Source organism: Marasmius oreades, chromosome 9 (genome assembly GCF_018924745.1).
Source record: "Marasmius oreades isolate 03SP1 chromosome 9, whole genome shotgun sequence".
NCBI lineage: Eukaryota > Fungi > Basidiomycota > Agaricomycetes > Agaricales > Marasmiaceae > Marasmius > Marasmius oreades.
This window is the reverse complement of record NC_057331.1, coordinates 2,538,218-2,562,505: the sequence shown is the minus strand read 5'-3', so window position 1 is coordinate 2,562,505 and position 24,288 is coordinate 2,538,218. Positions and strand designations below refer to the sequence as shown.

Sequence of the window (24,288 nt, the reverse complement as noted above, 5' to 3'; positions counted from 1 at the left end):
TCCATCGATAATATTAATCTGAAAATCTGCACCATTCAGTGATCTAAAAAGCATGCACACGGCAAGAAGCTATCAGAGTCGGTAATTACAGTACAAATTGGATGTTCGTCCACAGGAAAACTTTGAGCCAGAGAAGAACGCAGAAGGGCGACTTCTCCGTCCTCGTGCCCGACGATGCACGAAAAGGACACTGAGAGTCCATGTCCTCATCTGATGCTGCGGGAATTTCGTCTTCACTATGGCGACACCCGAGGACTTCCTAGAACAACCAGGTGAATAAAATCAACGATAGAGTCCAATAGGTGGTCACCTTATACAAGGCTTCCTCGTTCACGACGGTGTCACGGAAAGCAATGATTTTGATATGAATTCTGATGGAGTTCGATTTGATTATATAGAACGGGTATATCAAACAACATGGGCCGTATTACTCTCGAGCTATCCCTAGCATGAAAAGAAAGGTGAAGAGGAAGGGAGATGGAGTATATTATCCATCTTCAACACGATGGATCTTGTACTTGGTATCAGTACAACCTCCAGAAAGGGCAGCCAAGACCAACGCACCATCTGAGCGATCTTCATCCACTCCGAGATCGTCCCAAAATATTCGTCTTTACCAGTATCCACCGGAATATCCGGATGCCACAACATAAACGAAGAAAAGTTGGAAGTGGGCACGAGATTGATAGGTGTACCCCCTCCACCCGACCATTCCTCCTCTTCTCCCAGTAATGAGACGTCATCCTCGTCTTCCAGATCTTCATCCACATCCATATCCTCGTCTTCGACAGCTCTGCGCGCCGAGCTTCGCGTTCTTCGACCAGCACCGGCATCGTCAGCCTTCCCCTTCCCTTTCTTCCACTTCGCAGCTGCAGCTGCGGCTTTCAGCTGTTCTTTCTCCCTCACAGCGGCTGACTCTCGTTGACGTTCCAAACCACTGCCAGCACGTTCTGACCGTAATACGACACCCGTAAGTCCCTCTGGTACATCAACCGCCAGTCCATGGATAGTCCGACCTCTAAACGTGGAAATATAGCGGTTGGGTAGGTCGGAGAGTTGTTGATTAGCTGACGTAGATACCTGCGAAGACGTTTCGATGCTTGTTGTTGCGACTAGTGTGGAAGAGGAAGAAGACGAAGTCACAACAGTCTCTGAGCCAGTCTCGCTGTCCACAACTGTCTTCTGTGACTCATCGTCCACTTCAGTAGTTGGTGTTTGGTGCACCGGTTCTTCAGGTGCCCCGATATTCTTCTTCGCGTCTTGGACGTGTAAAAATGTGGAAATTGGAGCAGTTCCGTTGTATTCGATATGGAATGGCATTAAATTTGGTTTGCAGCACGTTACGGAGGGAGGAGCTGGGGTTATCGTGTATCTGGCCATGGTGGTGTGATGTGGGAAGGGTGTGACAGGTCGTGACAGCACGCGTTCTGAGCCCGTTATGATCGCGGACTACGACGCCATCGAACTTGAATTCTCAATTGCAACCGAATTCCCGACTGTCATGCTCCGCGATGGGCCTTCATAAAACCGTCATGGATTCGTATTCAAGCTGAGGCAAAGTTCAAGTGCACACGCGTTGGAAATCGAATCAGTTGACAGTTGGAACGTTGGAACTCAATAAAGTCTTGGTCTGAGAAATCCCTGAGAAGCCTATCAGAAGATCTTCAGTTTCTAGTGGGTTTCCTACCCAATTCCTACCCACCCTTCTTAAATCCATGTGTACTAGGGTGAGTAGTGAAATCACCGCTTTTTGAAACGGGCAAGCTAAGTGGGCTGGGCGTCGGAAACCTCGGATTTTAACAGAACCGGGTGCACTTGCCGGCTTTTCAATTTATTGAAAAATGGCACAGCCACACTGGCTCCAAAAAGTTCCAACAGGATCACGAGCCAAACCAAAATCCTGCATAAATACCGGCCGGTTTCAATGAAGGTCTGGTTCCTCTCCCCTCAAAGAAAGCCCTTCACGTTCAAGGATGAGCGAAACAGATCGTCGTGCAGCTGAAGGTTTACTCCAGCTCGGATACCAACAACAAATGACAAGGGTATGTTCCAAATCCATCCCTACTAATCGGAAAGCCTGATTGGAAAGGGCCGATTGTCATAGAGAAGGAATCTTTGGGAGACCTTGTTTAGTGAGTAGCTCCATTTTGTTTCTGTCTTACGTTTCTGACTTGTATGGGATTTCAAGTGAGCCTCGGTGAGCCACCAACGTCGCAAACTGGCCCTAACACCTCTCCTCATTCTCCGGATTCGAATATGCCATACAGCCATCCTAGCAATTCGTACGCACACGCCGCATCCCAAAACCTATCCCGCCTGACAGCGATTTTTGCCTAGCTTTTGGTTTATCAACTACGATATTCACGGGTCTCGTTGCTGGTGGACCTGCTACGATATTTTGGGGGTGCGTGATGTCGGAGAGCTTAATCTCCACTTGACTAAAATAATACTTTGCCAGATTCGTCCTCGTGGCATGTCTGATGCTCCCAATCGGAGCATCTCTAGCGGAGATATCTGCAAAATACCCCACCTCCGCAGGCGCGTACTATTGGTCCTTCAGATTGGCTTCTCCTAGAAGTCGGGTTTTATTATCCTGGATAAACGGGTGGCTTCATGTCGCTGGATGTTGGACTGTCAGCTTATCTGTCACTTTCGTACGTTGAGGGCACCCGACTCCCGTTGTCAGAATGACTTATTTGTTTTTTTACACGCGTGGTTTCTGGTTGTATAGGGAACAACTCAACTGTTGATCGCGGGTATCAATACTTTCCACTCGGAATGGGTCGCAACTACATGGCAGACGTGTAAGATTTCGCGTGTCACTTCTTCTTTCAATTGCTGATGAATTGGTAGACCTTATGCTGGTCGGGGTTACCTTTGTATTCACCGGAATTGGGATTGTCTTTAACAGCCTATTGCCGAAAATCGATGTAGGTGTTACTTCGCCTCGGGAATCCACTTTCACCAACCCAGCGAATGATACTAGGTGTTATCTGCGTATTGGACACTTTTTGGTACTATTGGTACGCGACTCGAATTCTCGCTACATACATTATTTCGGTGGATTGACCAGTAAAAATCATAGTTACTATGATTTGTCTTTCTGTCAAAGCAGGCGCCGGGCGCCGCTCAGCTGCATTCGCATTTGGATTTTTCGATGCGTCAAATTCGGGGTGGACCCCAGGGTGGTCATTTTTCATTGGGCTTTTACCTGTGGGTATTCACCGCTATCGCTCCTTTCCCGGTTCTGATGGGCCCTTTTCGCTTACAGCCTGCGTTCGCTTATTCCGCCATTTGTTTAAGTCCGTCGTTTTACCCCGTTGTCTGCTTCTGCTTTTTACACTAATATTGACGTTTTCGCAGTTGCAAGTATGGCCGAAGAAGTCCATAATCCTACCGTTGACCTCCCTCGAGCGATATTTTGGCAAATTCCTATCGGGCTTGTGAACGGAATAGTGTTTTTGCTACCGATTATGTTCACGCTTCCGGATATCTCGACCTTGCTCACTGGTTGGTTATTCTTGTTTATCTGCTCCACGAAGTTGGCTGATAAAGAGCCGTAGTCCCTGGTGGTCAACCAATCGGTGTTATATATACGATGGTTATGGGTTCCAAGGCTGGAGGATTCGGTATTGTACGTCCATCTCTTCATATTACCACATTTAACGGCAAAAACTGACTGCCGAACGCGTTTTACATAGTGGATCATCCGTACGTTTCATCCTCTCCATGTACGGAACCTCATAACATATTGTCGGCAGTCTTCGGTATCGGTGTCTTCTGTGGAATATCCATCCTCTGCGTAGCCTCCCGCGCCACCTGGGCATTCGCTCGCGACAAAGCTATTCCCTTCCACCAAACCTTCTCCTACATACCCCCCGGAATCGACGTACCCCTCAACGCCTACGCCTTATCAACTCTAATCCAGCTCCTCCTCGGTCTCATCTACTTGGGCTCATCCACAGCTTTCAACGCCTTCGTAGGAGTAGCCGTGATGTGTTTAGGCGCAAGTTACGCGTTGCCCATCGCGATTTCACTTGCAAACGGGAGGAAGGATGTGAAGGATAGTCCGTATCCTTTGGGTAGGTGGGGGGTGGTGTTGAATGTGATTGCGGTGGCGTGGGTTGCGTTTGAGATTGTGTTGTTTTCGATGCCTCCGGTGATTCCAGTTACGATAGTTACGATGAGTGAGTTTTTTTTGGAGACCTTCGTCGGTGATCGATCGTGCGTATCTTATTTGGTGATTCTTGCAGATTATGCGTCGGTGGTGTTTGTTGGGTTTGGAGTGATTAGTGCGGGGTGGTATATGATTAGTGGGTCGTTTTTCTTCTTGCTTGGAGTGTTTTGGGCTGAAGTGATTTCTCAGGTGGTAGATATCACTATACTGGACCTCCTGATCCATCTCAAGTCGAGGAGAAACATGAAGGGTCTCCGGAGGGTAGCACGAAAGACGTCGCCAATTAGACGGATCAGACCACTCGGTGTGATGTACTCAGGTGTATTTTAAGCTTACTAGGTTGAACATGGATGCTGTACGGCCTTAGCGGGCCAGTCTTTATCTTTTGCATCCCTTCCCCTTCAAACAAGTCAAGGGGGTACTTGCATTACAGCGAAAATATAGATCAAAGAGGAAAGCGCTGTTCTTGGGCGTACTAAGGAGAAAAAAGAGTAGAAGGAGTACAGGAGAGGGGAAGGATAGCCACATGAAGCTGGTTTAGATTAGTCCTTTTCTATCACAGCGGTTGGATATGAGAATATCGCGCTTCAAAGATAGAGCTTCTCGGTCCATCTCTTCTTACGGTAGCATTTCCGTTGCGTTGAAAAGTCCCATTATCCTCAGCCGTTGACCAGCATCCAGGTGCTGCAAACCGGATCGCTCCTCCCTCCCCGGCTTCCTGACTGCCTGTCACCCAGGGATGTCGAAGTCAACGCGCTCGATGCTGGGCTTGCCCTAAGCATATCCGTCTAGGATGTCCGGCGGTCTCAATTCGCGTGGACGAAGCCAGCAGGAGTCAGAGAATCACTACTGCACATCCTCAATTCTCCCCATCGATGAATTCCATCGCAACCAGCTTCAGACCAAAGGATGCCCCAACTTCGAGCTCGAAACGGTCATAGTGCCATCCGAGTGACAAGCCGAGCGAACCAATTGAAGTCGGGAGCGAGAGGTATTCAGTCAGAACTTGTAAGTTGTGCTGGCAACGCGCCGCTCAGCGGCCATGGAAGAATGAAAAGAAGAAAAGGATGGGGAGATTGATATCGAGGCCTGCCTGAGAGATGGCAACGAGGGATCTCCCTCCTCTTTATCTCCACAATCGTTGTTATTTTTTCTCCCTACCCCGGGCCGGTTCCGTTATCCATACAGGCTCGGCAGAACACAGACAAAAGGAATGTAGATCAGCAACAAGAACACATGTACAAAGATTTCATTTACTTCGTGTTATCTTTCCCCCTGCCGAGTTGACTTCAAACTTCGGTATTTGTAGTTGAAGGGGTGTCGCAAGATGATGATTTCAATGTAATTGCGTCCGATCCAATCATCCATAGAAGCATAGGGACTCAGAATGCAGACAAGAGACTGAGAGGGCTTACAAGCTCTCCAAGGAAGTCCGTTCGCTCATGCACATCAATGGAACAACCAAGTCAAGACGGACGGGCGGGAAATAGTCGGTCTTAGTCGGTCCGCGGGAGCATCCAGGAGCATCCCCACGCGTAACTCACGTGTGTATGACCTCACGGCTCCGACGTGACGCGCCGCCCTCATGGAGACCATGACCATTGTTATCCCTTTCTTTTTGTCCATTACCGCCACCTTCAAAGAAACTAATCAGTAACACCATTTCACGGGTCGTAAATAGTTCTACGACCACTATAATAATACTAATATCGCCTTCAACTTCTCTTTCTTCCTACTACGTCAACTCCGCACAGAGTGGCTCCACGAACTTGCTATCCTTCAGTCCTCTTGCTATATCTCATCCGAATCTCAAGATATCTAGTGTCTATTATTCTATATTTTTAATATCTGACCGTATCCGACATCTACATAATGGCCGTACTATCGACTCGCAGGAAGGGTACGACGGGAACTTTGGGCCTACCTCAAAGGAGGAGAAATTATCGGCAGGGTACGCCATCTAGCTATAGCTATCATCCGCAGCATTGCTCGCTGACATCAATATCTCTATCTGTTCTCCAGATGTCATACATGCCTTGATCGAAGTAGAGGCACACAAGGGGCGACGAGCTAGGACCAAACGGCGGGTTCGCAGTCAAGGTGACTTGATATGTATCTCAACTCAACGCTATATCGTCTCTTACGCCCGCCATAACAGTCAAGAAGAACGCGGAATTGATCCCGAACCCTCTTGGTGCCCGTCACAAGACGGGGATCAACAACGCTTTCAAGTCTCTGGTTAGTTTCCATTTCTTTGACTCATCTGTCTCTTTGCTCAATGCGAGGAAACAGGCTGAACGTGGACTCATTGAGCCCATCGAGAAAGAAGATGATCCGATCTCCTGGACGGCGAAGGGTAAAGAGCAGTAAGTGCAACGTTTTTCTACACGCGATCGCCACGATTCTAATGAAAGGGTGCGTTAGCCTTCGTGCTGCTCATAACGCTCTCGGGCTACGCTCAAGTCACCGTGAAGAGCTATCTCAAGACCAACTCATCAAGGTCGCCCAATTATTCGATGCGTCGACTTCTGATAGAGTTGCTAAGCGTTCGACAGAAACCAAGGCTCAGGTGAGGGATCTATATTCTGGTTATTACTTCTCGAAGCTTAACACATCGCCAGTTGAAGTTCGAAAATCAGAAGTTGCGTTCGGAAAATCAACGCCTTCAATATGAATTATCGCGATTGCGGAAAGACAACGAAGCGTATGAAGAGGAGCTTACTCACGCTCGACAAGCGATATTCGAGCTGAAGATCGAGAACGTGGCGATGCAACTTTCCAATTCTCGACCCGTGTCTCCCTTTAGTGATTGCGAGTTTGAGGATCAGGACACCACCCTAATACACACCGACTACGTCGAGGGTGACCACCCCACAATGGAACAAGATTGGGATGACGATGACGACGAGAACGAAATTGGGTATGTTGGTTCTTATCCTAATCTGTTTCTCCATATCTTTGACACCTTCTTCTCCGTAACGATTTAGTTCATCATTGAGAGCCACCAGTCCATTGCCAGTCATGCAGCCTCCTTTCCTACCGCCACCTGCTATCATCGCGCCGCATCCAGCCAGACCCAGTATCACCGCTTCAGGATCGTGGATCAATCCGATCACTAAGCGGCCTAGCCCTGCTCCCACTCAAGCATCCGGAGAGGAGGATGACGACTATGAGTACGATGAGAATGATATGACTATGGTGGCCAATAACGAAGACGAGGAAGTCATTCATCGTCAACAGCACAATGACATGAGCAAGCGGCAGCTTCTTACGCCTGACCATACGCCTGCTCGACCTGTTCGCCGTCACTCTCACTCTCACTCTTTGACTCTGCCTAGAGAGACGGATCTGCAGCGACTTGCTGACACCGAAGCAGAGGTTCGTGTATCTTTTTAGAGTGACGAGTTGAAACATCGATGAACTCATATATATTTCTCTCTCTACCTAGTTGGCCTGCGTCCAGGAACAACTTCGTGGCGTGCGTAATGCATTGGAGGCCTTGCAGAACCAGTTGGACTCAGTAAGATTTTTTTACTCTCCTTCACTAGTAAACAACGTGTGACATCTGATTGGCATTACAAGAAATCTACCGAGGTCGCGGATCGCGAGGTGAAGGTGGTTACATTGACGTCTGAACGGGATGACCTTCGAACCCTACTTAACGCAGAGGTAAGTTTAAATTCCTTTCATATCCTTGTAGAACCTCACACTCAGGATGCCTATCTAGACAACTAAAGTTCAGCGCTTAGAGACCCAAATCAGGGCTCTTAGAGAGGCGAAGAAGACACATGAGGGCAACTTGGCGACGATCATCCGGATGAAGGCGCAGAAACTTACCCTCGAGACGCAGAATCGAAGTCTACAGACGGAGTGCCAAACGATGGAGACTGAGAAACTCATTCTTCAGACGGATAATAATAACCTTAAACGCAAGCTGGACGACGCGGATGAAGATATAAAAGACCTCGAAGTTGAAATGAAGGAAAAGATGGGCGTTTTGGAGAAGATGTGGAAGGTGGTGCAAGAGGTGATATACGTTCAACCCCTACGTTCCTTTTCTCGTACTCATACTGTTTATTTAGGAACCAGCAAGGAAGAGGAGGAGGACCGCATAGGAGTAATGATCCTTTCGTCGCATTCATAATCCCCGTGGACATCTCTTCAATCTCCGTACGATATCTGAACTCTCTCATTATATACGCAAATTTTCCTACCTTTTTTTGGCATGTTGCACATCTTACGGTCGAAAATTACCATATGGACATTGACATATGCAAACTCTAGTTCCTCTATCTCTCCCCCATGTATCAATACTGTACCTATGTTAGCTACTTCTTATACGTACCAGATACCGGTATGATTATTCATTATGCAGATGGCCATCCCAGGAAAGTTGAAATGCGACAGCACGCGATTGCCATAATGATACTACAGGTGATTACTTTGCTATATCTGAGCTTAACGACGATGGAATGATGGCTGGCCAATACGCTCATGCACCAACACCGACAGAAGGACCACCTCGTCCTCGTCCTCGACCACCGCGGATTCCACCACGTCCACCACCGCGTCTACCATACCCTCCCCAACCACCAACATACGCGCCAGGTCCCATAAGCCCAACACCCCCAGGTTCGCCAAACGTAGCAACATTCCTCTCCCTCTCCTCCTCCCTCCTATTCCTCGCTCCAGGCCCACCTCCCCTTCTTCCCCTCCCACCTCCACCACCACCACGAAGCTCAACAGGTCCAGGCGTAAGTTCATCAAAGAACGACTTCTGCGGATGATAAGCCGTACTCTCCTTAACCTTGCCCTTGCCCTTATCGTTTTCCTCCCCTTCTTCACTAGGATTCGTCTCCCCATCCGAATCCGATCCATTGTCACCACCATCAGCACCAGCGCTTTTTGCGCCTGCCCCTCCCACAGCATGTTTGTCAAATTTCGCGTTACTGCTTTGGAAATCGAAATCTGTGTTGGGCACGTGGATTGGTTTAGGTGCGACGTGGGAGTTGCCTCCTCGTCTTCCTCCTCCTCCTCTAATGGCGTGAACGTTGTTAGATACTCTCAAATCACCGAGAGCTCGCTCGACGGTTTCGAGAGAGGCTGCGGCCGTGTGGACGTTGTTGCTGCCTCGGCGTGGTGGTTGGTTGCGTGCCGCACCTGCGCCCGCACTGATGGTAACGGGTGTAGCTGATGGTTGTTGTCGAGGAGGTTGTTGCTGGGGGAGAACTTGGGGTTGCTGAGCACGTTGTTGAGCTTGCTGCTGCTGTTGAACGTATGTTGAAGCTGACACTTGCCCGCCAACGAACGAGGAATATGCAGCTTGTTGTGAGGGTTGGGGTTGGGGTTGTGCTGAGCCCGCCTGTGGATAAGCATGAACGTTAAGAGAGATTCTGGAGAGATGACGATCTAAAGACGAACCCCAATCACCGCAGGATCATCATGAACGCTCCGAACCATTGCGGGCTCGTCGACGGATAAGTCCTTCACTTCTGAAGCACGGAAGATGATGTATTCGTACGGGTCTTGAACTGGAGGAATGAAATCGTTGGGGGGTCTATGAGGTCGTGTGAGCGTAGGAAACAATAGAAAGGATGGACTAAAGGGAGGGAGAAACAAAAAAGAAAGATTCCGACGGTATTTCTACCATCCAAAACCTTCTTCACAAAAGGAAATTCAGAGTAATCACCTTCGAGTTTCAGTTCCCATAGAATACACTGTAAAGAAAATATAGAAATATTAGTCGTTCATCCTACAAAAAACCGAGTAAAAGAAAGATAAGAACGAACCTTTCGACAACTGTATAGTCGATGCAGCTGGATCGATACCAGCTAGAATACCACGATAACGAACATCAGAATGAGAAATTAGGGAAATTGGTTTCCTACGACAAGCGAAGTTTAGTTAGTGTTAAGCCCTTCTCCCAAAACGAGAGCCACGACATACCCAATAAAACTAAGAGCCATTTGGATTTATTGTTGGGAATTGAGAAGGTATAGAAAGGTAAAGAAAGAGACTATGATGGAAGGAACTTGAAATGAGTTTGAGCAAGAAATGAGGGAATGAGTGAAGGTCGGTCCTGGAGACGCGTGCACGACGCCAGCTGTTTGCTAAACCCGTTATTTCCAAACAACACTGAGTCACGCCGCTCTTGAGATCAAAGCAACACACGCTACTTTCTATTTTGACCTTCAGGTTCGACGGCCGGGAGCTACAACGAAGGGTTGGTAGGACAAATTTCCATCCCTATCACTGGTAACTAACATTTCCGGTGCGTCAACTCTTTAGATATTCCGCCCAGGCTGCATCCTTTGAACGAAACCAGGGGATTATTAACTCACGTGTCGAGGCAAGCCTACCTACCACTTGATGCGGAGGAACGATGTCCACCTATACTTCATCCAAGAGATCTTGAACGCGAAATAGAGGTGTTGATTCGATCTTGTGCGCTACCAAGTGCGAGCTACAGTTCTGCTCTCCCTCTCTTCTCTCCTGTGCCCTCTTCAGATGGAATTCATGGTATGTTCTCCTTCAACGTCTCGTAGATCGAAGCATGGTCTCGAGCGGCGAGTGGCACAGCCTAGGCAATGGACACATTCACATCCCTCATCCTCACGCTGTTACTCGATGTCTACATAAGTTAGAAATTTCTGGTCAATATCAAACTGGAAGAACTGAACAGTGCCCAGAATCAACGATTAGTGGAAAATTTGGAACTCTCATAGTAACAGTAACGACTTGAAAATCTTCTTCTAGTCATGTAATTGGATTTTTGTTGTACTTGTAAAGAGTTAAAGCTATGTCAGTACATATTATTATCAGGAATTTAATGTGCGATTGCTCAAGCGCTCAGAGCTGCTGCTGAGCGGAAAGCTATGATGCAATCGGTCCATTTTTGAGACTCGGCGTGCAGCACAGTACACACGAACACCTTGTCTTCCCACCACCATCTCCCCTTTCGTCATTTTGTCTTTCCTCGAATGTCCCAAGTATGCCGTGTTGTTGAAGAAGCCAAATTCAATGCTCGAGACAAGCGATACAAGAATCCCAAACCTCAACCATGGATCGTACTCAAACTCATGGTCCTTTTTACTCTTGGGATCATGATCTACACTGCGTATGTATACATTGGGAGATTCTTTGTCTCGATATTGGATGGTAGGGTTGAAGGGGTTGGAAGTGGGACTGGAAGTGAGTTTATTTGGTTAATTGCTTACTTTCTCCTCTTCGTTGTGGTCAGGGACTAACAGTTTGGCTCCTAGTCGCTCTACTCGTTATATTCTGCATATTGTATCTGTGGATGATTTGGTCTTATATTATGGTACGTGGATAATCAACTGCTATTTCGAGGATTTGTTCGGGCTGATTGTTGAGTAAAACGCACAAAGGTAATAGCGATATCTCCTGGATTTGCTCGAGACGTACGGATTCATTTCGCAATTTCGTGCTTCGTTATTAATTTGACGGGTTTTCAGCACGTTGCGAAGTCTGCCTCACCATTTACACCCGGCGCTGGCCAATCCAACATGACCAACGGCTCGACTTCTACAACATACCCTCCAGACGTTGAACAACAGCACGCTACAACGAACGGAAAGAACAAGGATGCTATCAAAACTGCATATCCATTGGACAGAAGAGACAGCATCGGTGGTCCGTCTTATGAAGATATGCGACTTTCCGAGGAGGCTGATCTACGGAGGGGTGGTGGCGGTGGAGTAGGAGGAGAAAGAGATGCTGATGATACCAGCGCAGGCGTTCTTGACGCTCTTCCACGACCTAATGGCACAGCAGCAACTGCTGTTGCCGATATGCTCTCTGGAAACGGGAACGGAAATCTAAACGAAACTGGGAAGGGCAAAGGCAAGGGAAAGGGCGAGAGACCTGACCGACATGAACGAATGCAGCTCAAGATCCAGCGCGCGATGAAAAGAGCGGAATCAAAGAACGTGTATAGGCGGCCTTCGAATACGCCTCAGCTGTTACCTGAATTTCGGTACTGTCAGAAGGATGGGTTTGTAAAGCCGTATCGAACACATCATTGTCGGGCTTGTGGAACGGTATGTTCGTCCTGTTTCCTGATCTTCTTCTGATGCGGGCATTGACCGTTGGTCTCTAGTGCGTACTAGAATATGACCATCACTGTCCGTGGATAGGACAGTGCGTCGGTGCCCGTAACCACAAGGTTATCTGAACCAATACCTTCCTTTTCGAATCTATCGTTTTTAACACCTGCTTTTGTAGCTCTTTATCAACTTCAACCTAGCAACGTCAATCTTGACCGCGTACACCTTTGCCACTCTCATCGGCTTCAACGCGTCAACCACGTTTTCGGTGGGCGATATCGACCCTCAGGTTGTCGTCATCATCGCCCTCTCCGCCTTGTTCTGGATTTTCACGACGTCTCTGTTGGTGTCCCACAGTCATCTTATCTCCATATACCAAACGACTGTCGAAAATATGAACTTTCGGTCGATGAAAGAACGTGAAGATCATGCTCTTGCTGGAGTCTTTCCGTTGTGGGATGTGTCTTCTCGGACGAAAGTGAAGAAAGAATGGGATAAAGAGTGGGGGAGGATTGGTAGAGAGGGGAATATTTGGTGGGTTGGGAATCGTATGAGAGGTTGGGAAACTACTATGGGGTCTAGGAGTAGGACAGCCGAGAATCCGTGGGGAGTTCTAGCGTGGGTGTTACCCTTGCGGCTGAGGATGAACGATAAGACTTGGGGATTGGAGTATGAGGTTAACCCAAGATTCGATATGGTCGGCAGGTGGAGGAGAAGAAGCGAGTGGCCGGAAGGGCTTAGATAGCATTTATCTGTACGTGGCGTTTCTAGGCTTATAAGGATGTATGTCTACTGTTGGACGCTTTTATTTGACGGCTTTGGCCACTTTCTCTGTGTTTCTTTCAGAGCGTTGAATGCTGAATTACCGCTCATCTAGGTTATATTTTGGTCTCATGACTGCGTTTTTTTACTTCAGGGAAGTCGTAAAACATACAGATTGTGACGCCGTTCCGCACGGATTCCCGCTCAGCAGACCTCCCTTGACCGTTCTTTTCCCATCGGTCTTCTGGTCTAACTTTGCGGTTACGGTTACGAGAGCTCTAGCTCCACCCTCGGGTTGATTCCTCGTTCCAATCCAGACAACCCATGGTGTAACTGCCGCGCGGAGGCTCGTTCTTTGCGAGGTGTCTACAGTCTAAGGTCACCTTTACCCTCGCCACAAGTCAAGCACCAACGCACGCTATTTGTAGCTTCCGACCCGGGTGGCGTCAGGTTATGTCAGGCACCCATTTGAACCGCCATGCTACCAAAGTACACATGGAATGGGGCTTCCATTTATATAAAGAAGGAGAGTGATGTTATGGTTCCCGTTCCTCGTCTCTTTACCCCACATTTCAAGGCCTCCGTCTTTTCGCTATGGCTAAGACCCCAACGGGATCGATATCTGACGAGAAGGTGGATAGTAAGGAGGAAATCCCTATCGGGGCCACCTTACCTTTATCAGAGAAGCTTGTATTGGACGGTAGTTCGGATATTGGAGACGTTTATGAGGATGTGCGTGCGATTGATTTAGGAGAAGATGGAAAGGAGAGACCGATTGGTATGTCAAACCTCCACTTTGCACGTTCTACCCAAGTACTTATAGAATCTTCGATTTTTCTGTAGAAACATCGGACGACTGGGCACTGCGTCTTATTTCTCTGGAAGACGATCCTACAGAGCCGGTTTGGACATTTCGATTGTGGTTTTTGTCGATTGGTCTTTCGTGTTTCGGAGCTGTTCTCGGTCAGATCTTCGTACGTTTCAAGTTTCACCATAACTCATCCTCCCCTCCCCTCTTCACCGGATTAACCCCCCCCCCTCCAAGGCATTCCGCCCCCAACTCGTCTATGTCTCCCAACTCTTCCTCCAAACCTTCGCCTACATCCTCGGCCGCTTATTAGAAGTTTTCATCCCCGGCCCCGGAAACCCAAGCCCACGACTTCAATTCTCTGGACGATTCTGGAGGTGGATGAACCCGAGCCGGTTTAACATCAAAGAACACACAGGGATACTCATTATGAGCGCTGCTGCTACCCATGGAGCGTTGGTTATTAATATCTTTGCGGCGGATGATCTGTTTTATGGGGTTACGCCTAATACGGCTGTTGCGATTTTTACGCTTTTGGGGAGTCAGCTTTTGGGGTATGGGTTGGCTGGTAAGGTGGTTTTTTTCAAGCTTCAATTCAGTTTTTGATCTCTTTTATAGGAATGATGCGGTCGTTCTTGGTCTACCCGACCTACATGGTATTCCCCAACGTCATACCGACTGTACAGATGTTCGATGTGTTACATCGTGGACAAGAGAATATTTTACAAAAGAAACGGGTCAAGTTCTTTTGGGTTTTGTTTATCGGGATATGTACGTTTTTTCTTTGCCCCCCCCCCCCCCCCCTAAATCCTAAATTCTAAATTCTTACCTCTTGAAATCACAATCCACTCTAGTCGTATGGGAGTGGTTCCCGGAATATATTGCACCTACGTTGACTGGGATATCGATATTCTGTCTTGCGCGACAGGATAGTGCTTGGGTGACGAGGATGTTTGGGGGGGCTAATGGGAATGAGGGGATGGGGTTGTTTTCGATTTGCTTGGGTGAGGGTCTGAGTCATGTCGGCGTGCTTTCACTAACTGTGAAGGGGATTTACTAAAGATTGGCAATACATCGGAAGCCAAGGATCAGCGTACGGGGCTTTATTCCAGCCTATTCAAACCCAGTTGTCTAGTTATTGTACGTTTGTCGTTTCCCCCCCCATTTTTTTTGAGACTCTCACCATCTTTGCCTTTTTTCAAGTTGGTATATTGCTCTGCGTGTGAGGTTCCTCTTTTCGATTCCCTCCGGTTCACACAAATCTCAACATGTTCCCTCCAAAAAAAAAAGTATCCTTTTCAGCGCCACCTACGCCACCAACATCTGGAACGCCCAACGATACCCCTTCCTCGGACAACTTCTCTATCGCGAAAATGGGTCCGAATACGACCAGATTATGATCTTAAACGATGATTTCACGCTCAACGAACAGAAATTAAGTGATTATGGGCTTCCTTGGTTTACCACCAGTGCAGCGATTGCGAAGATTGGGAGTAGTATCAGTCTGGGAGCGAGTGTGACGCATATATTGATTTGGTATAGTAAGACGGTTTGGAAGGCTATTAGGGATGGGAGGAAGGGAGGGATTGTTGATGGTTCGTTCGTTTATTGTTGTCTGTTTTTTTGCGGGGGGTTTTTTTTAACTCTTTTTACATTCAGCGCATTACGAGAAGATGAAAGTGTATTCGGAAGTTCCGTATTGGTGGTATACCGCGATGTTTGTTGTTTCTGTGGCTATTGGGATGGCGACGAACTATACGGGTCATTCTCAACTTCCTTGGTGAGTCCGAGTCTCCCTCTTGTTTCTGGTGTTGGTTAGTTATAGAAGACTCACCCCACCCTCCACAGGTGGGCGTATTTGATAGCCGTGGCCTTTGCAGCTATCTTTTTACCGATTATAACCACCCTCTACGGCATCATTTTGTTTATACCGTATACTCAAGACCTTGCACGGATGTTGGGTGCTGCCCTTGTCCCTGGAAAACCCCATGCGAATATGTATTTCACGATGTATGGGTATAATTCTACGGAACAAGGAAGAAGTATGGTTAGGGATTTGAAGATTGGACAGTATACGAAGTGTCCTCCGAGGGTGACGTTTACTATGCAGTGTTTGGGTGCTGTTATTGGTTGTAAGTGTCACTCGAAGTTTCAATGCTGTTTTTTCTGACTTTTGATGTTTGATTTGGCAGCGCTGTTGAATTTTATAATAATGAAAGTGGTCATTAAAGCCAACCGCGAGATATTGTTGTCCGTGCAGGGAACGAATGTTTGGTCTGGTGCGGTGGTTCAGAGTTTTAATTCCGATGCGTGCGTTTGGTCTTGTGTTTGTTTTTTTTCTGTTCCGGACTAATATTTTATTTTTCGTACGGGGGTTTCTTTAGAATTACATGGGGAGCTCTAGCTAAACATTTGTATAGTCCTTCGGGGACGTATGGAGTACGTAGCTTTTGTGTTTTTCCCCTTCTTTCTCGATGCTTAAAATATGTTCCTCTCTCAAGATCATTCCGATGTCGATCTTCATCGGACTCGTTCTGCCCCTCCCGTTCTGGTTGTTACACCAACGGTTCCCGACGTGGAGGTTTAATCAGGTCATTACCCCTATGGTTGCCTATCAAATAGGAGCATTGAATAGTATGTTCTTCTTTTTTGGTGTCGTTTGGTTGTAGGTGCTTACAGGGGAGCAGCCGGTATCAACTCGTCGTACTTTATGACCTTCCTCTTATGCATTACCAGTCAATTCTGGTTGAGGAAGTATCATCCGGGATGGTTTAGGAAGTACAATTTCTTGTATGTTTTTTTGCCGCCCCAATTTCGTTCCCTCTGGCGTTAGTTTCTCACTGGTCTCTTTTACGTAGGATGTCTGCGGCTCTGGACGGAGGGACGGAAGTCATGATTTTCATCATGTCTTTTGCAGTCGGAGGAGCGGGGGGTAAAGTCATACCTTTCCCGTTCTGGGCGTTGAATCCGAGGGGTAATCCGGATCATTGTAAGAGGTTGACTTGAGGGGGACGTTGAGCGTACTCATATGTAGGATGGTGTAACCATCTTTTGTATCGAGTACTTACTTGGGCGAAGGTATCACAAATCAAATTCGGATTGCAGAGTCTCGGATCTAGAATGCAAGCTGTGAAGAATGTTACCGAAAAGCTGCGTCCCGGTAGCAAAGTCTCCGTTTCCGCCGATCGTTCCCATCCTTGGGAATGGGCCAGGCTGTTCTCAAGATAGGGTGAAATCGACAAGTCGAGGCTCTGAAAAAGTCGGACTCAGGGACTATATATTCGGAGCTTGAGAGGATCAAGATCACTTGCGGTGACAAGTGCGGTACACCAGGGGAACTGTACCAAGTAATAGTAGGGAGTTTCAGATCAACCGTGCGCCCGTCGCCAAGCATTGACAGTGTCGACGTCGCTGCGGCGCGCAGCAAATATAATCCCAATTTTCTGACAAATATTTTTTTTGTCAACCCGGGACCGTACTCCGAAAACGCCGAGCATCCGGAACAGCCGAGCGGGCCAGGGTTGAGTGATAAAGTATTAAATTTGTTTACATTCACACCACCACCAACGATGCTCTCGTCTCTTTCTTCATTTCTGCCTTCCGCTCTGCATCTACATTCCCAATCTGATGCTCAAAATACTCCTCAAATCGACGTAGAATACGAAGAGGACGATGCGAAAGAAGAAGACGAAAATACCAATACCCAGCAGAGGAAGAAAGAAAAGAAAGAAAAGACGCCTCATGAGGTGTGTACGAACGAGCAATCCAGAATTCCAAGCATCTAACTCATCGGCTATGAAAGACGTTTATCTTCGTCCGACCACCCCCTGCGAAATCCAACCATCCGCTCAACCTTCAAGTACAACTCGTTCCTCGGAACGCTCGACAAAGAAAACAGTCCATCGATAGTCGTACAGACGCCAGTGACGCCGAATATGATGCCAGTGGTGCACGCTTGAATCGTACGCCCTCAATAGCCTCTGAAGCATCAGGCTACTCCACCACCGCTTCCGGACATGGCTCGACGTCGTCTTTCGCTTCTTACTCTTCTACTACTTCTGCTTCTGGAGGTCGGCGTATGATAATACCTCTATACAACCTCCAAGCTCACAACGTCATGACCAACACCATCGTTGACGCTGGAACTGATGCCAAAATTGCAAAATTCCAGAAACGGGGTCTTGAAATGATCGATTTGGCAATGCTCGAGCCAGTTGAAGTCTGGGTGACTCCCTCTGGTGCAGCGATGAGTAGAGGTGCTGGAACCACCATTACTGCAGGTGACGGCACACGGAGCGCGAGGGGTAGCTTGGATGTCGACCCCCCTCTCCGAAATCGGCTCTCGTTTCTTGACAGACCTGGAACCACTAACTCACCAGGTTAGGCATCACTTCTACTACACTACTTTCCATTCTTTCCTAACAACGATATGAAATTATAGAATCCTCAGCAATTTCACTCTCTTCAGCAGGCGATCATCATCATCAACTAGCCCCGTCGACTCCAGCCACTAGTTCAGTTCCAAAATCCCCTCTACCGCCCACTCCTTCCACCCCAAACTCCGCTGCCAAAAAAACCAACATATTTGGTAAAATTTTCGATCGCAAAAGAAAGGAACCCTCGGTCACGGATGGCAGTAGCACTCCCGACGTCAAGGTCATTTCTCCTACCACCCCCACCTCACCACCCCCGCCAAGCCCGAACCCCAACAGTCGACACACCCGAGGTCTCTCGGCCTCTCTTTTCAAACGTTCCACTCCCACCACTCCGACTTTTCCAACTGACCCTGATGCGACCCCCAATCCGAACAACGAAAACCAAAACCAAAAGTCGAATGGTCTCGGCCTTTTAAAACCCTCTACCGGAGTCCGAAAACTCGCTAATCTGACAGTGAGCTCTTCGAGACCCACCAGTTCATCTGGATCACCTTCTTCGCCTTCTACCTCGGACGAGAAGAATGTGAATGCATCCCCGAGGCGGAGTTTGAGTCGGACTAGGGATATGGTTGATGTTGATCAGACGCCTATGTTGGAGCCTGCTCCAGGTACGGGTACGGGTTCTAGGTTTAGTACGATGAGTCAACATTCGACTGCGTCTGCCTCTGCAGCGGCGGCGGCAGGACAAGGCCAAGGACCAGCAACGCCAATACCTACATTACCACCTACCCTCGGAATCACACCTACCTTATCTACACCCGGAGGTCCCAGTGTGCTCACCTCCACACTTTTCAGTTCATTTTCTGCAAAAGGCTATCCACCACCGAAAGAATCAGGGTTTGGGAAAGGACCTGCGATGTATGTGTGGGTTGTTAGGAGGTGGTATAAGGGTGTTGAAAGGGGGTTGTTGGATAAAGGACTTGTGGGGTTGGGGATTAGAGGGATTGGGAGTGAAGGCCACGGGCCCGAAGCTGCTGCTGTTGTGAATTTGAGTCAGATTGAGGTTAGGGTTGAGTGGAAGAGAGGAGGGAAGAGGAAGATGGAGAGGATGAAGGAGAGGAAGAGGAGGGAGACGGAGAGGGGGGAGGAGGAGAGGTCTGGAGAGAGGAATTCGGGATCTTCGATGAGGGATGGATCTTCGGTTGGGGGAAGGACCTTGCCTAATTCGTCGAATCCGAGTTTGCATGCTGAGGATAAGGAGAATAGGGGGGAAGTTACTACTGCTGATGAGAAGAAGAAGAAAAACCGGCTTTCTGCGATTAGTATAGGAAGCCTAGGTGCTAGCAGTGATGGTGGAGGTGGTGGTGGAAGTTTATTCCGACGGGGATCTCGAAAACGATCGGGTACGATGCCTGTTGGGAGTGACCTAGGAAGTGACGGAGAAGATTCTGATCCCGAAGATTCGGAAACACCTTGGGGGTGTACGGTTAAAGTACGACGGTTGGGTGCTACTACTGCTACTCCTATAGGTTCTTCTTCCAATTCCAAAGTGGAACCTCTTAAAGTGAAAGCTGGAACGCTTTCGCCTACGCCACATCATCCAAAAGTGGTTGCGATGTTGAAAGTGCCGTTTCCGTTACCGGATGTGGAAGTGGAGAGGATGAGATTGAGGAAGAGAGAGGGAGGGAGGGGGGGTGGTGGGACTTTGGATGATTCGAATGGTGGTGAGGCTTTTTCCCTTCCCCCGCCTTGGTGTTCTGTTTGTTGATGCGTTCTCGCTTTTTTTTTTTCGATAAGGTCTTGTGCTTACGGCGGAAGAAATAAAAGATGTGATTTGTAGTACGGGGTTGTGGATTGTAGTAAGGGAAGGGTTTGGTGGTGTTGGTAAGGTTAGTCGGAAAGGTGATGGGTGGAGGATTAGGGCGTGATTATGAATGGTTGGGGGGACACACCGGTACAAGATTTTACTCTGCTGCGAATTTTACTTTTCGGGTTTCGCTCGTTCTCGATATTTTTTATACCTATGGTGAAATCGTAATATGCATATTCATCACGACCTCACTCTCAAACTTTCTCTTTTTATTTCTCCCTCTCTATACATGCTTGGTTCTGATTCTCTATAAAGCTTGCAGATTTTTAGAAACTGAATATTTTATTTATGTACATAACTTGTATGTAGTGCATACTTACATTTCCATTTCCGCTCTCTCTCTCTCTCTCGAAGTCTGGAAACAAAATATTCTTGTGCCATTATTATACCTACAATTCATTGCAATGCAAAGGGATTAACGGAGCATTTGCATCAACACCAGGATCCCCGTCTCAATAGACGTTAACACGAAGAAAGAGCCAAACCTTCCGAGTCAAATAAACTTAAACATGACTTTTCATTTTCTAACGCAACTACGGAAGATACAAGGTATATTATGTACACTAAAACGAAGTGTAAGGCACCTCGTAAGGCGGAACTTCCACGATTCAGACAAAAAGCCACCGAAATAAATGCCTAATGAAAATTTGTTGTTCCCCTCTATTAGCAACTCCCGACCATCGATGGGTTTAGTATTTTTCTCAACAGAAAATACTTTCGAGTTGGGAGTGAATAAGAGGGGGGGGTTCTGGTTCTGATTCTGAACGGTGTTCTGAGACTACTCAGAGCTGGATGAGTAGTATTGAATATTGATGCATAATAATGACCCGACGTTCAATCCTGCGTGAAGTTTTGGAGTGCGTACGAGTGCACAGGAGGGAGAGTTTTGGTTGTATTTCCGTCATTTTGTCACCTCAGGCAGGGTTCTGACAGCTAACGTAAGGCCTGGTAGGCCCCCGTAGGGACCGTGAGAAAAGGGCCTACGAGGGCCGTCAGGAGGGGGGCACATTGGGTAGTATGTCCGATCCGTTGACCCCCATTTTGGACCATTTTTGGTACATACTTTTGGGTCAATTTGGGTAGGTATTTGGTACATTTGGATCGGGTAGGTGAATTTTGGTCCATTTTGTGTACATAACCGATACAACCTCGTATCTACTGTACCTGATCATTTTAAGGGTACTATATTGTAGAAGAATCGAAACAAACACTAAGAACAATTGGAGGAGCTAATCTGACTTGCCCTCTCTGTCTTCAGAGCCAAACTCGTAAGGTATGTTACTCTTGCGAGGTGTCCGAGCCCTCGCACAGAACAGATCCTGGTGCGTGGTTGCATGGTGGACGTTGCGGTGAGAAAGTGAAAGGTAGCACTCAGGTTGAAAACAAACCCAAGGGCATATAAATCCGGTACCCAGGACAACCCCGACTTTTGGTACATACGGATCGGACTTGGCTACCGACGAGCCCATTTACGCACATTAGGGATCGTAGGTGGTACTCAATTTGGGTCGTTTTAGGTACACTAGGATCGGAGTGTTGGCCAAAATGAGACCCGTTTTTGGTACATCCCGGATAGGACCGTCCAGTGTATATGCCCCCCTCCTGGGCCGTCTACGTTGTCAGGCACGCCAGCTACGGCGTTCTACAGCTTCTATCTCGACATCCGCATTCACTCAAAACCTTTCCACCGTTTTCCATGTCGCTCCCACTGATTGTTAAATCTACCTCTACTGACTTGTAAGTATGCATGGCTCAACCTTCAGTCCAGCATTGACACCCACGTTCCACCAGCGTGCTTGGCGATGACCCACAATATTCTACTCCGCTCGCATCCATGTTGGTCGACATTCCTCTGGTTTCGCTCGTCGTCTTTGCAAATGTACCTTCTTCAATGTATATATCATGAAGTGGATTGACTTCCCCAAGTGATGGAACCAGGAATGACCTGTCAGTCACTGGTAAGTATGAATTACAACATTTTTGAAACCTCTTCGCTGAACCTCCTCCCTTCTTATTCAGGCTTTATTTACGATCAACAATGATGGTTGAGGCTTGAAGGCCATATCAACGTGATCTGGCTCCCAATGCCAGTTGCCATTGGCTAGGCCTTGCAACATTCACATGCAGGTACGCAATTTTTCCTTCACATATCCCAATATCTGTCCATAACGCTCACGCTCTTCCGGGAATCTCAACAACTACCCATACCTTCTACCTTACAGCTATCCCACACGCTCGCTGGGACCACCACGCTGCTACCGACTGACTGTAGAAGACCAGAATACCAAAGTGAATGCTGACACCGAGATACATATATTCTACGTCCTTACCAAATGCCCCAACCCCTTGCGCTCAAGCCGCGACCTATGCACGCATGTTCACTCCATCAAATACCTGGCCAACACATGTTCAGATCTGTTCCTAACCTTCTACCCTCCAGATTTCTTCAATTGCGCCTTGGCCACGCCAGCCGTTCAACGCCTCGAAATGTCATTCATCAAGAGGTGCTGTTTGAGCTTGCTATGCAGCCCGAATACAGGTATACAGCCTCATCCTTATTCACTTCGCTTATTGTAGTCTCAGTAACACCCAGGGAGTTTTGAACCATGTATCGATATTGGGATCTAGCATGACAGGGGTTTGTCGAAGCCGGATTGTAATGCGAAGGATGCACTATTTATAGGGGGTTGTTTTTCAACTGCCTCCGACAAAATGTGAAGAGCCTTGAGCTTATCGTTTGAGTCAAATGTGGTGGTCGCCTGCATTATTCTGATTTTGGTGAACCTGTTTGTATGTAGCATGTATACCATGAAATATGTATACTCATCCTGACCATGTTCTGGCTTTTTAATCAATGCTACCTTCAAATGTGACAAACCGGGTAATGGCTGAGTTTACAATTGCTCATAGATATAACATTTCGGAATAGCTGCATTAAAATTTGAGGCGGCACCCATAACCAAAGCGCCCACCTTAGGCGCTCGGCACGTATGTTATTTCCCTTACTACATGACAAGTACAACATTGCAGCACCTGATTTTTTGGCATTGGGCCCTCCAATATATCTGCAATGGATCACTGAAATTTTGTGGCAAACTATCCAGCGGTTATCTTGAAATAAAAATGATGAATATGTACCACCAGACTAAGCTGAACTCGCGCGTACTACATCAGCATTTTGGCACTTTGATTGCCGTGGGTTTTCCGGGTTGTGGCAATCCAAAAAAACCCGGGACCACCGACAACCATCGCACCACTAGCCATCATGCAACCCCAGTCTGTTTATTCGCAACCCAATTCATGGGCCTGCCCAACAACCCAACAACATTACAATTGACCACCAAGAACCCTCAAAAACATTAACATTGAGTTTATTTACATGTGCACTTAGCTTACTGGGATCTATGATTAGTTGTGTCTGCTACAAACAGCATGGAAAATGTGGTTGTGTGGAATGGTCCGATGGTGTGGTTGTGTGACCATCAAAAATCCATGAAAACCTGGGTCAACCCCGCCATCAAAGTGACCAAATGCTGATGTAACAAGTGGTTTACGAGTGTCTTGTCTTTGTTGCGATACATCACTTAAGCATCTCAGTGCCCAAGTCTCAGAAAGTTGTTCTAAAATACTGCAGAGTCTTATACTGAAAAATGGAAGTGAAATGTCTTGCAGATGCTCTGGAAAACGAAGCATGTTTTGGTATGTCGCGCCGGTAATGCGCCGGTAATTGAGTTACCTGATTAACCGAGAAACTTGAGAAATTCAATTATTTTGTACAGAAAAGCTTTATCTGTTCACGTATGTTCAGATACCTATATTCAAACATGTACATTGTTGACATGTGTGAGTACAAGACATTGACAGCAACTAGAGACGTCTACAAGTAGCAAGGAAATACAAATGGGAGTAAGCGTAAGAAACGGCTACAATAATGAGTGAATATCAATGAAACGAACTGTTCAACCTTAGAACCACTGCACCCAACTAGTGGGGTTTTAAGGCTTATGTGGCAAGCTAAACGATAGGGACCGCCGAGGCGACAAGATTTACTCAATGGTAAACACTTGCTGGAGAATACTGGGAGGGAGTTTGGAAGCGCTTGTAGCACACTGGAAAGGATACTGGGGCTGAGGACACTGGAATATTTGGGGGAACACTTGGGAACGCTGAGGAGAGAGAGAGAAAAGCAGAAAGCACAAGAGACAAAACACAAACAGAGGGTTTAAAAT

General features: G+C 47.5%; 7 protein-coding genes across 7 annotated transcripts; 5 read left to right on the top strand and 2 right to left on the bottom strand.

Moving 5' to 3' along the window:
- Positions 1–211: 211 nt before the first annotated feature.
- Positions 212–1,406, bottom strand: E1B28_013727 (uncharacterized protein). The gene is made up of 3 exons (XM_043158902.1): positions 565–1,406; positions 311–511; positions 212–259 (listed from the first exon to the last, which is right to left on the bottom strand). Exons 1-2 carry the CDS (start codon positions 1,378–1,380, stop codon positions 488–490), a joined length of 840 nt encoding a protein of 279 aa, XP_043004257.1. The 5' UTR covers positions 1,381–1,406; the 3' UTR covers positions 212–259; positions 311–487.
- Positions 1,407–1,912: 506 nt separating this feature from the next.
- Positions 1,913–5,327, top strand: E1B28_013726 (uncharacterized protein). The gene is made up of 17 exons (XM_043158901.1): positions 1,913–2,042; positions 2,105–2,132; positions 2,189–2,197; positions 2,268–2,282; positions 2,338–2,404; positions 2,459–2,654; positions 2,732–2,804; positions 2,854–2,930; positions 2,987–3,023; positions 3,086–3,213; positions 3,272–3,302; positions 3,364–3,510; positions 3,564–3,634; positions 3,702–3,711; positions 3,762–4,187; positions 4,254–4,313; positions 4,367–5,327. The coding sequence occupies exons 1-17, from the start codon at positions 1,974–1,976 to the stop codon at positions 4,462–4,464; spliced, it is 1,542 nt and encodes a 513-aa protein (XP_043004256.1). The 5' UTR covers positions 1,913–1,973; the 3' UTR covers positions 4,465–5,327.
- Positions 5,328–5,765: 438 nt separating this feature from the next.
- On the top strand, positions 5,766–8,884 carry E1B28_013725 (uncharacterized protein). Its single transcript, XM_043158900.1, has 11 exons — positions 5,766–6,128; positions 6,200–6,277; positions 6,336–6,415; positions 6,470–6,543; positions 6,602–6,746; positions 6,799–7,097; positions 7,165–7,555; positions 7,626–7,697; positions 7,760–7,846; positions 7,905–8,204; positions 8,260–8,884. Exons 1-11 carry the CDS (start codon positions 6,050–6,052, stop codon positions 8,290–8,292), a joined length of 1,638 nt encoding a protein of 545 aa, XP_043004255.1. The 5' UTR covers positions 5,766–6,049; the 3' UTR covers positions 8,293–8,884.
- E1B28_013724 (uncharacterized protein) lies at positions 8,562–10,250 on the bottom strand. Its single transcript, XM_043158899.1, has 5 exons — positions 10,124–10,250; positions 9,967–10,061; positions 9,867–9,894; positions 9,599–9,734; positions 8,562–9,539 (listed from the first exon to the last, which is right to left on the bottom strand). Exons 1-5 carry the CDS (start codon positions 10,141–10,143, stop codon positions 8,670–8,672), a joined length of 1,149 nt encoding a protein of 382 aa, XP_043004254.1. The 5' UTR covers positions 10,144–10,250; the 3' UTR covers positions 8,562–8,669.
- An 828-nt stretch (positions 10,251–11,078) lies between these two features.
- E1B28_013723 (uncharacterized protein) lies at positions 11,079–13,067 on the top strand. The gene is made up of 6 exons (XM_043158898.1): positions 11,079–11,368; positions 11,440–11,498; positions 11,566–11,598; positions 11,653–12,237; positions 12,297–12,362; positions 12,422–13,067. The coding sequence occupies exons 1-6, from the start codon at positions 11,158–11,160 to the stop codon at positions 12,986–12,988; spliced, it is 1,521 nt and encodes a 506-aa protein (XP_043004253.1). The 5' UTR covers positions 11,079–11,157; the 3' UTR covers positions 12,989–13,067.
- A 532-nt stretch (positions 13,068–13,599) lies between these two features.
- Positions 13,600–16,819, top strand: E1B28_013722 (uncharacterized protein; the record flags this gene model as incomplete). The annotated part of the gene is made up of 15 exons (XM_043158897.1): positions 13,600–13,783; positions 13,849–13,979; positions 14,051–14,381; positions 14,432–14,584; positions 14,668–14,817; positions 14,876–14,953; positions 15,017–15,035; positions 15,116–15,408; positions 15,473–15,593; positions 15,662–15,945; positions 16,006–16,123; positions 16,198–16,252; positions 16,315–16,447; positions 16,501–16,603; positions 16,672–16,819. 15 exons carry the CDS (start codon positions 13,600–13,602, stop codon positions 16,817–16,819), a joined length of 2,301 nt encoding a protein of 766 aa, XP_043004252.1.
- A 543-nt stretch (positions 16,820–17,362) lies between these two features.
- On the top strand, positions 17,363–20,494 carry E1B28_013721 (uncharacterized protein). Its single transcript, XM_043158896.1, has 4 exons — positions 17,363–17,559; positions 17,616–18,192; positions 18,255–19,913; positions 19,987–20,494. Exons 1-4 carry the CDS (start codon positions 17,383–17,385, stop codon positions 20,115–20,117), a joined length of 2,544 nt encoding a protein of 847 aa, XP_043004251.1. The 5' UTR covers positions 17,363–17,382; the 3' UTR covers positions 20,118–20,494.
- Positions 20,495–24,288: the final 3,794 nt, after the last annotated feature.